The 11653-nt window shown below is 41.3% G+C and overlaps 1 protein-coding gene across 8 annotated transcripts in view; it reads right to left on the bottom strand.

Annotated features, from left to right (window-relative positions):
* Positions 1–6305: 6305 nt before the first annotated feature.
* Positions 6306–11653, bottom strand: part of ARID1B (AT-rich interaction domain 1B) — a gene marked incomplete at its 5' end in the record, with an annotated part of 336354 nt that continues 331006 nt past the window's right edge. For 7 of the 8 annotated variants that reach the window (XM_082307119.1, XM_082307122.1, XM_082307124.1 and 4 more), the window contains one exon: positions 8102–11193. In XM_082307119.1, the coding sequence (XP_082163245.1) occupies positions 9481–11193 (1713 nt within the window). In that variant the 3' untranslated portion in view covers positions 8102–9480. Of the gene's footprint in view, positions 6368–8101; positions 11194–11653 lie in introns of those variants that run through there. The other variant, XM_082307126.1, reaches the window with a different exon arrangement.

Genomic DNA, 11653 nt, shown 5'->3' with positions numbered 1-11653 from the left:
TCTATGAAAATGAAGGGGTGTGTCTACAATATATCACCATGCCACTGAAAGGGTCTTAAAATATTACATATTACCAGATACTTATAAACATGAGGTGAGGATTGCAATTTTTAATGGTTTAAGGATGATAAAGTGGTTCTTTCAGTGAATGACTACTACTCATATTTCTTTCATTATGAGCTAAAAGAATTTTTTAAATTAGAACGAGCTAACCTTGTATGTGCCTAAGTTTGATATAGTGTGTTAATTGCTGGGTTATCAGAGACTGATGACAAAAGCTTTGGTCATAAATACAGCTCTCATATAAACACATCCTAGTGAAAGGGGAAAAAATTAAGTCAAAGATATATATGGGCTTTCATACCCACCTCTCCATTTTGAGTGGAGATTGCAAAAATTACCTCGGTTCTTTTCTCAGTGGGGGAAAAAAATAAAGTCAGATTGACTTCTCAGGAAATCACCGATATTATTCAGCCGATGACATTTGATTAGAAAGGTGGGTCAGAGTTGCACGGTAGCCGTGGGCTCGGAAGCTCGGTGCCGGGGTGGTGGCGGAGGCCCGCAGCGGCCCTCGGCAGCCCGGCGCTCCCCAGCCGGCACCGAGGAGCCCCGCGGCTCAGGATGGCGGCTCCTGCCTCACCCGCTGCAGCACCTTCCCTCTGTAAATAGACTTGGACAGATTGCAGAAACCTGCTAAATATTGACTCTGTTAAGGCTTCGAATTAAAGTTAATTTAAATAGTACGTGTAAAGAGTTTTATGAATTGATTTCAAATGACAAGTATTGAAAAAGCATTAAACCTAAGTACCATTTTAAACAATAAATTTAAACTTACGATGATTGAATTATGTGTTTGAGTGCAGCTGAAATGCAGGCTGGGGGGAAACGCACCCTGTGCTGCAGGAAACAGGGGCTTCCTAAAAAGCATCCTTAAAGTAAAACGCTGAGGTGTGCGCGGAGGGGCTGCGGGCGGGCGACGGCCCGGCTCCCGGCTCCCCCCTCCACGAACCGGCCCCAGGCCGCTGCCGCGGCGCGCAGAACGTTCGCGAAGGCGGGCTCCAACGTGCGCGGCGGGCGGCAGGAGGGCGGGAAGGGGCCGGTCAGTCAGCGCGGCGGGGGCGGGCCGGCCGCCGGGGCCGCCTGCGCGGGGAGCTGCGGCCCTCGCAGCCGGGCGGGTTGTGTGTGGGGGGAGAGCAACTCGCGGGACGTGAAGAGGCAGGCGTGGCGGAGAGCTGGGCTGAAAGGAGCTCTTGGGACAGCCCCGTGGAGAGTGGGGTCCTGCATGTCGGACTGGGAGGAGCTACGGCTGTTTCTTTCCATGCATCCTCGTCATCTCCCACCTCACTGACTACTAAATAATCAAAAATTGAAAGTTGGGAACAACCTTCCCTCCAAACGCCACCACCACTTTCAGTCCCGAGGCAAAAGAGTGCTGCTGATGGAGAGGAAACGTCAAATTCATACAAATTGGGGGATTATCGGCTCCCTTCCGTGCCTGCTCAGTGATGGCACTGCTGCCCGAAACCGCGTGTGTGGCCTTCGGGTGCTGCAACACTTTTGTGGTGGATGAGCTGCCGGCTGGCTGTCCCCCTGCCCAAGACAGAAGGGAAATGAGAAGCCTGCCTTCTGTTCTCGAACTAGAAGGTATAGTTTCACAAATAGCAGGTCCAGACATTAAAAACCAAGCAAAGAGAGTGCAGATGAGACTGCCCATTAGAGGAATTTAACAGTGGTTGTGCAATCTCCTCAGATAATGATTTATCAGTATGTTTTGTGGTGCCCTTTCAGTGCGAGTTTATCACGGGCGTGCTACGTCCTCTGCCTGTACCTGGGGCAAGAAGCCATGCTGCGCGCTTTGCCTGGTCAGGCTGAAGGTCCCATGCATGTCGGCTCTCTCTTATGCTAGGTTTTGGGATGCTCTGGGAGGGAAATCAAATCAACTGGCTCCTGGAGGGTTTGCAGCCAGCAACAAATCAGTGTAATGGGTGAATAACTCTGTGAGCGTACAGTCATAGCAGCTGTCAAAATGTTCTGGGTGGAAAAACAAGCAAACCAAACACCTGAATGCATTAAGTAGGTGCTTAACCCGCTCTGCCTGGACGAGGTTAGAAACAGTACCACTAGCAGCAGTGCTGCCGCGTTTGCAGGGAGGCAATAACTTCTAGGAGGCACAGGCCAGAAATGGTAACCTCCTCAGGTAAGGCCACAGCCAGAAGAACAGGCCTAGCTGCAGCTGAAGATAAAATAAGCTAATGAAATTAGCTTAAAAGTCTCCTGTTTAAAAGAAGGTGTTTAATGGATATGATCTGTACATACACATTATATATTGGTATATTTTCTTCCTTATGCCATGCATAAGGAACAAAATATATCCTAGCTAATAGCCCACTAGTCTATGTTTTGGTTCTGTGAGTTGCCTGTCTTAGGCAAGATATGCATTTTGTGGAAGGTTGGCATATGCTAGGCTGATAAATATGCGTGAGCTGCTTGAGATATAGAATGAGCTGTGGCTGAGCTGACATTATGGAGGCCGTAATGTTATCTTCACGGGGTACATCGGTCATGCATCTAACTGCTTTTAAATGGGCAGTTTTATTGATATTTAAAGAAAACTCTCTTTACTCAAAAGACCCTATATAATAGAAAAGCTGAGAAAGCTATAGTTGCTGACTGGAAAGGTTGGTTATTTATGCTTACCATAAGTAACATGCCCACCTTTTGAAGAGGTGTAGAAATGTCAAATGTATAACTTGAAGCCTTTTTCTCTTCTTTACCTCTCTTTGACAGATCTCAACCACCTCCACTCTGTTAAGGCCAGGAGTCCATTGTAGTCACTTTCTCCCTGCAGGATAAGAACCTTCAGGAGATGCTGCTGTCTCAAGAATTGGTGATACAGTCCAGCACAATGAAGAAATCCCTCTGTATACTAAAAGGTATCAATAATAGACAAAACCCAGGCTATTCAGTTATTTTAAAAAATCAGAACTCTGTATTTGGTACTAATGTATAAGGGAAAGGAAGGAAGCAACATTAGAGGCTTACGGAGTAAATATTAGGAAAGAAAAAAAAGAACAAAAGAGAAGAACAACTTCTCCTGCACTACTCTTATGAGATATGCCAGTGAAACATGCATGACTATATAAAATGGATGGAAATACAGGGAAATACACTTTTTTAGGTGGGATATTGATAACAACTTCGTTACAAGTCTGTCTTCCCTAACTGCATTTAAAATGTATAGTGCTAGTTCTGCTGATGAAGCCTTGTGCTTAAATCTCAATATTTCTCAGTTGCTGTGTTTCATTCTGTACAGAGCTTCATCTTTCATATTAAAAAAAAGGATCTTCCATAAGGAGTCCATTGTAAGCTGTATTGGTGGTGATACCACCAGTGGAACATTGTTTCTTTTCAAATTCTCTTAGAGTAAAAGAGATTTAATAATTGACTTTGCAGTTTTGTGTTATAATTTGACAGTAAAGCATGTGCTAGATTTGTTGGTGTGTTTTTTTTTTTTTTTTGTTCTCAGTTGCAGATGTATACGTAGAACTGATAAGCAAATTGCTACATGTAAAGTAGAATTGCATCATGGAGTACTGTAAGCTTTTTCTAGCATGTGTCTAACAGTTTTTCATGTTAGATAATCATATATCTTTCTCCTAGCATGATAATATATAAACTTGCCTTTTAAAAATACTCCATAGTGGAGGAAAAGTCAGAATGTTTGTCCTTCAGGAGTCTCTTTGCAGACCTGGATAAACATTGAAGAGATGCCTGAGTCATTAGGGATTTCCTCTGCTAGCTAGGCAATTCCACCCCATTGCCCTTTCAATGTAAATAACTAGCCTTAATTAATGGAAATGCAATATATACTAAGTAATGACAGACCAAGTAAATTAACAAATGCAGGGTAAGATGATGTAGCTCTGTTGAAGGCATCGGATGAGGATCTTGCTCCTTCACCTCATTAGTTTAGGCCAGTTAAAAACAATGTGAAGTATAAACCTACAGTTTTTTTTACACTGTACAACAGCATTGAAATGAAATATATTTTAGACTTTTGTTAGAATAAGTAATTGGAAGCACTAATCAAGTCATTTAGACATGTGAATAGCTGGATTTGGTATGCAATCCAGAACAGCTGTCTGCTGTACCCACAGCTACTGACAATCACAGAAAGGAAGGCCAGACTTTGAAAACCCGTTTCTGACAGTGCACAGATAAACAACTGGGTGTGAAATTAACAATGAAGACAATATTAATCCTTCCCCATTCCTGCTGTCTTGGGGGGTTTGAAAGGTAAATGTAATTAAGTAAAAATTGAATTTACCAGTCTGCATGTGGAGGCTCATCTTTTCCTTTGCTTTCCCTTCCCTTGCTCCCCCTACCTCTAAAAATCTCTTTTTACTTCCTTTTTCTTCATACCAAGCACCAATGAAATGCCAAATTCCCCTAGCTTGGTTTAATTATTCATTTCTTTGGAATGACCCAAATGTAAAAATAGAGCAATGCAGCAGGGACATAGGATGCTTTTCTTTCAGCTCTGTCTTTGTGTTCTGCCTCCCTTTCTCCAAATGGCCATGTCTTTTCTCCCTTTCCTCCCTCAGTATTTTTCTTTCTCCTTTCTTCAGACTCAGTAATCCTTAAATATTTCTGAGGAATGGAGGAAAAGGAATTGGGCATGGGAAGTGTAGTATTTCATAATGAGAAAACAGAAGGGGGGAGCCCCCAGAAATTTCACAAATTATCCTGAGGAAAATTAAATTTGCGGGTGGTACGGGGCCATGTTCTAGATCTTCATAATTCCATTCTGCTACAAGAGTGGTATCTGCCTTTTAAGTTTACTGTTGCTTTTGTTTCCATTTTCTCCTGTCCATCTCCACCTGCAGTCACTTGTTCATGACTTGGAAAATAAGCTTTTGGTAGCAGGGACTGCTTTGTGGTTTTGTGTGTGAGTGTGGTTTCCACATACTCGATATTACCAGGTCGATGGTGATAAAAATAGAAGTCATCATCCCTCTCTGGAGAACTCATCTCAAAATTTGAGACTGTGCTCCTATTTAAAACACAGAAAAGACTGACTTCTGTGGTAGCGATAGTGTTATTACAGTGTTTGGGCAATAGGTGTGTGTTATTTCTTGGGTACACCAGTACTACTACTTGCAGAGTAAGGAACCTACACACAGCTTCTTGAAAGGGTGAACTAGCTGTGTGCCACCTCAGTTCAGTTCCCATGTTCCAGTTCAGTTTCAAGTTAGCTTGGGCATCTGTACTATGCATGCTTACAGCTCTTCCTCTTGTACAAGGGGGAACAGAGATGATTGTTAGTGATTTTTTTCTTTTTGTTACTAAATAACATTGAACAGCAGCTTCAGAATGAGAGCAAAGCATGATGCCATGGGTTAAACCACTGGCTGAAATGAACCTACCCCCTGCAATGTTTGGACATTTTTTGGATGGAAGTGTTTTTGTCATAACTGACAGCTACACTTGATTCTTTATTACCAATAGGTGTTTGCATATTATTTGTAAAGTAAGAGGTGTACGCTGCATTGCACTGTAAAAGTGTTGTATAGGAATCATTGATGTGGAAAACAAGCATATGCTTTTGCTACAATATTTCTCTAAGTAAGTAAATCATTCTTCTGGATGTATCCAGGCCAAAAATATAATGGTCTCACAATAGTGCTGTATGGCACAGAGTTCACCAATTGTGGTGTAAAACAGGAAAAGAAAATGGAAGAGAAAGCACAGAGGCTTTTAAGCCTGTGGATGAATTTTTCTTCTGCATCCTTCCTTTTGGGTAGTTGAAAGCGTGGCATTTCTGACCAGGATGTTTTCATGTGGTGTGGTTTGTTTTTTTTTTTTTTTTTTTAAAGGACAGCGTAGGAAATTACCTTAACAAGAAACAAAACCAAAGGGGATAGGCATTTTTTAATTCCTGAAGCGATTCTGAACTCTAAAGGTCAGTAAGACTCAGGGACTCCATACATCTCATTGCTGTTCTTTCAATCTATAAGCAATTAGTTGCTTGGGCCTGCCAAAAAAAAGAGGTAGCTTATTGATATATATATATATATTAGTCAAATATTTGTGTTCGATTATTGCCTGAAATACTAATTGGCTGCTTTCCCCTAAATAACTCATGGCAGTTTTAGAATTTGAAATAGTGCACCTTCCTGTTGGTACTAGTCTGAACTTCACCACTGAGTATCTGTGATCACATCAGCACAAAAATGTAGAATTTTTTTTAAAATTGAAAACCAAAATACCTCTTGTAGGAACAACACCAACAGCAGCTTAAACTTGTTCAGGATTCAGTCAAAACACGCTAAGTTCACAAGTCTCATGAGCAGGTCTTCTCCAAAGGCTTAAGAGAACATTGTGGGAAAGGTGAAATCATATGTAGACAACAGAGGGAACTGGCGTTCTTAGGCTTTGCCTTTCTTTTGATACATGTGCTGTGATACTAACCAGCAATTTAGATCATTTACTCCTACTGTAACAGCATAAAATCATGTTCAGGAAAAATCTGTATTATTAACCTTTCCCTTACACTCTTCCAGTTCCCTGGCTAGTTCTTGGCCAACTGGAAAAGTGGCAGCAATGTTACATACATATGGACATGATGTGGCTGGCTGGCTAGCTGGGTGTTTTGGTTTTTTTTCCCCCACCACCTTGTTTCACCAGGCTCAGAGCAGTCCTGAGTAGCTCTAAAGCGCTGCCTCTGACAGCTCACAGTGTTTTGCCACAGGGGTAGTTCCCCCCGCAGAGGACTCTGGGTCTGAACGCTGAAGAGAGAAGCGAATAGACGTCCTTTTTTGTCCTTGACAAGAAAGGGGTGAGTATCGTTCAGCAGAGGGTTTATTTAACAGCTTGCTTGTATTCATGGGCTAATATCAACCAGTAAAATGTTAGTAAGAAATAAGTTTAGCAGGGGGTACTACTTCCACACTGCCCAGTATTAGGCTGTAAAAATCATCCCTGAAATATGCCTCCTTCTGTGATGAAGAGTTACAAGTGGGTTGTAATTCACCGTGTATTTCTGAATGCAGCGATATACAAGAGAAAGGAAGACCGCTGCAGCAGGTGATCTGGGAGTGGCGAGATTACTGAATATGGAAAGCTAGAAGAAGAAATTACTTTTCATGACACTAGGGAGTCACGTTTCAAACTTGGCTTATAATTGTATGTACTTTACCTGTCTCTGAAATTCTCTTACATATATTAATGTTATAGCAATCTATAGGAACAAGATGGGCAGTATGCCAAAGGGGGTTGTAATTTTCAAGTACCTCCGTATTGTTATTGGAGAGGAGAGGAGGATATCTACTAACAGTGTAATTATGTGGCAATTCCAGGGAAATTGATTATTATTAGCTTTTTATGATCACACTAACAAAGTCAATGATCCAAGATGAAATAGCAAAAATTAGTGCTTGAACAATATTCAGCAACAAGGTATCACCAGGTGAGAGTGGATCTATCTGAAACCAGCTAATTCCCGAAACTAAAATGGCCATCTCCCACCAATTATAATGATGGATGTGCTCTATTAAAGCCTGATCCACTTTAATGGGGTACTCCCAGGATGAGAGGCCATGTAAGTATGCAATGACACATACAGTATCAAGAAGTGGGTGGGTGTTTATTCTAAATACCCACATCACTGGGGTATTTGCACCTTTAACCAACAGAAAGAATTACAGGTAGTGAATACAGATCAGTTTCTTCAAGTTGGTTATTGCTTTAACAAAATCTTTTGTCACTTTTTCTAACATCCATCTATCTTCAGTCCCCCAAACACAGCCTGGAGACTGGATACCTGCATAGTCAGAACTATCATTTGCCAGCTATGTCTCCCCCTTTGAGGCTCCGTGGTTTTATAAATAATAATTAAAAACACTTCTCTGTGATGCGAGAAGGCTTTTCTAAAAGGAGAGCAAGTTGCTGCAATACAATAGCATAATATTTTTGAAGGTCATAATAATAAAGCAGGGGAAAGAGAATAATCATTATTGCTCTTTCTTGTAATTAGTTTGCTTTCCGATATCCCACACTGCAACTAGAACATTATTCAAGAACACCCATCACAGTGCTTAACAAGATTTAATGTACATTTATTCTTAACATGTGGAACATATAAAGATTTTATACTGAATAAATGAAATTCATTAAGCCAGAGGAAAAGGAGGAATTTACATCAAGTTTTTTTCTGTTTTAACTACATTATCTTGAAATACAAATGCAGATTCTTATCACTGAAAAATCTTTGAAGTTGTGTTTCTTCCTTTTTTTTTTTTTTCCTGTATATATTTTTTTTGTCTGTAGACTGGTAACCATTTTCTTAAATCAATCCATACGTAACCATTTCCACACCTTGATTTATAAAGCAAATTGTGATCAGCTGCTCTCCCGAAATAGAGCATGACTTTATACATACAGAAACTTGTACATTACCCTCAGTTGTTGGTTTTCTGTGTTGGGTTTTTTCTTTTTTCTTTTTTTTTTTATTATTTTTTGGAGATATGGCCCAAATGAAAGAAAAAATAATTCTACTATCACTTTGTAGATACCACATCATGAAAAAGAAACTAAAAACTTTTACTAAAAAAAAAAAAAAAATGAGGGTATGTTTAATGTACAACTTCTATATACATCACGGCCCTTAGGCAATAAAAAAATATTTTAAAAAATGATTAAAGGAATTGTGAAGAACTGTCATTGTGGAAGGTCAAAAAAAAACAGATGTAGACAAGACAGTTCTGGTGAGGAAGCAATTGATGTTTATCATCAGGTTTTGTTTAAAAATCTTTTAACTTGACTTTTTTGTTTTGATTTGCTCCTAGCCTAATGTAACCACTTCTCCTGAGGAGAAACCAGTATCGTTTTATAATTTGACTACTGACTGACACCCTCCTTGATCCCCTACACCTACATCACTAGAATTTTCTATTGCACAGAGCTTTGGGTGATGGTATACAAGTTTTTTTTTATTTTTTCCTTATTTGAAAAAATAAAACACACAGGAACTTGGTATGTTGGTTATTTTTCACCTTTTTGTTTCAAAGTGGTGAGATTTTTTTTTCCATCATACAATGGTTTGCCATAACATTTTTTTTAAAAAGTCACTAGTTCGCTTCCCAAAAAATATGCAATACAAACATGGAAAAGAACATTGAAAAGGATAATCTATGGAAAAAAAAAAAAAGTGTGACCTTTGAATGTACTAGACAGCAACTTTGGTTAAAAAAAAAAATAAAATAAAAAGATGTACTTATACACATAGACAGCAAATATTAATTTCATAACTGTTCAAATTAATAATTTCTTTAATTCCCAATTGGTAAATAGTGAATGGGGCAGAGGAGCAAAGATTCTTTTTTTTTCCTTCTTCCTACGTTGGATAAACAAGAACAGAAAACAGCCAGTTATATGTGACCCTCTAATCTCCACTCACACATGCTTGGCTTCTCACTTATGTCATAACTGCCCAATCTGAAAAAGTACATCACAGATGACAGATGCAACCAGAGAGTTCAGGACAGCAGATATTGAGATATCCAGCAAACGACCCTCGTGCAAAAGGAACTCTGAGCGGTTCTCGTCCACTCTAGCCATGGCCAGCAAGGCCTTGGCTGCCCTGCACATCATGTCTACGCTAGGTGGCTCCAGAGGTGGAGGCTGCATGTGCATGAGGTTATGCTGGCTCTGCTGGTACTGGGCCATAGTGACCCCATCCTCCAGGAAGCTTATCAAGTTTCCGATGCTTCCCTTCTGCACAGCTATTGCCCTTGCTGCTAATGTGTCCCCCTGGGCAAGGTTCGATAAGAGCGCCATGGACATTTCTCGGCAGACCGGGTTTTTGCGGTCCCCAACGTACCTAACTAAAGTAGCATAGAGTTTCTCCTGACGACTGAATGGGGGGGTGGCCAAGATAAGGTCCACATTATTGTCCTGGATACTGAGCTTACACAGGGTCTCCAGCACAAGTCTCTGAGGCGAAAGAACTGAGTTGGGCCCCACGGTTGGAAAAGGATCCTGTGCCTCCGCAGACGGGCACACCATCCAGTGCAGCAAGCCATCCAAAATTGGCAAACAGATGCTTTCTGTGTAAGCAGACAAGTCTAGCTGCCCAGAAATGTTGGCTAATGTGACCAATGTATTATCCCTCAAGACCTCGAGGCAGTCCCACCACCACTCATCCTTGCTGCAGGCCACCCCTTTGTCCTCCTCTTCCTCTTTCTCGTAAGTCTGCGGTGCTCGCTTTCTTTCTGGATGCTCATGGTGAAGAAGGATCAACTTTCCCAGGATCAGCACCAAGCCTGGATGTTTGGACATTTCGGTGTCATTGCCAGGCACAAAAGACAAGCTACGGACGATATTTGACACACAGATGCAGCGTTTGGCCAAGGAGTCTTGCCAGTGAGTTATGGTGCATAGAGGAGTCTCATCCCGGCTCCTTGGCTCATCCTCTAGCAGTTTAATATTCCGGTGGCTTTTGGCTTGATGGATCCCAAAGGGAAATTTACTGCTCTCTGTTTGGGAACCCGAGTTTGAGTCTTCAGGCAATGCTCCTGGCCGAGCTGAGAGGACATCATCAATGGTTGCTGTTATACTTTTTTCTTGTTGTTCCTCAGATTCACCTTTCCCCTCGAGGTCCTTCTTTTTGCTTGGAGAGTTCAAGGGAGGAGGGGCTTTCCTGCGCGGAGGAATCTCCATCTTGCTTTCAAAGTGAGTCTGGATATGCTCAGTTGTGTCACCACCCCCAAGCTGCCAGTGGAGAAGTCCACTATCAAATTCCTGAACGCGTCCAAGTTTGTCAGATCGGTCAACGACAAAGAGATTATTTTTCTTTACAATCTTTATTGGCAGCTTGTCAAATTTACTGGCTTGTTTTGGCCTCTCACTTGGATCAGCAATGGCACCAGGAGTGGAAAAAACAATGCTCTTTTCTTCTCCTTCTACCTTTTCATCCTCCCCCTCCTCCTCATCTTCATCAAAATAGTCAACACATTCATCGTTCTCCTCTTTTCCAGTATCCTCTGCCAAGGACTGGCTATCATCTTTCTTGGCTGCTTTGTGATCAAGTGCTTTGTGGCCTGGATCTCCCACTTCATATTCCATAAGGATTCCAAAAATGTCAATCAGGCATTTTCTAAAATATTCTACTAAAAGCTCAAGAAATCCAGACAACTGAGGGGAGAAGAAAGAACATAAAAATCAGATAAATATTTTTGTCTGCATGCAATTTTATTAGGAACACTGATGCATACATCTGTGAGTGTCTCCCTCCTCCTGCTGTGGACTTGTGGCTAGGTCCTGCATGGCAGAGTTAATCAAAGGACATTCTTCTAGTGTCTGTCCAAACAGTAGATAATGTCAAACTATCACAGCTCCGTGTGCTTAAACTGTAACAGCTATGAGAAGTACAGAACTTTATTCCTATGTCTCCTTGAAGCTACAGACATCTAGCCTACCCGTTCTGTCCCCCTGGAAGTGTCTAGTGTTCTTCATTTTCTGTACAGAGTACTGAAGTTTCTAACTCACTCAGTTTTTCTGATTTGTAGTTTTATTAGATGCCTAAAGTTTACAATTCTTCGTCTCCTCCTTTGTCTCTCAGTCTCTAAAACCAACTGTTCTGTAGGAATCTGCA

The sequence above is a fragment of the Platalea leucorodia genome, assembly GCF_965183815.1.
Source record: "Platalea leucorodia genome assembly, chromosome: 3".
NCBI lineage: Eukaryota > Metazoa > Chordata > Aves > Pelecaniformes > Threskiornithidae > Platalea > Platalea leucorodia.
Note: the sequence above shows the minus strand (reverse complement) of the source record. Positions and strands in the feature narration are given on the sequence as shown.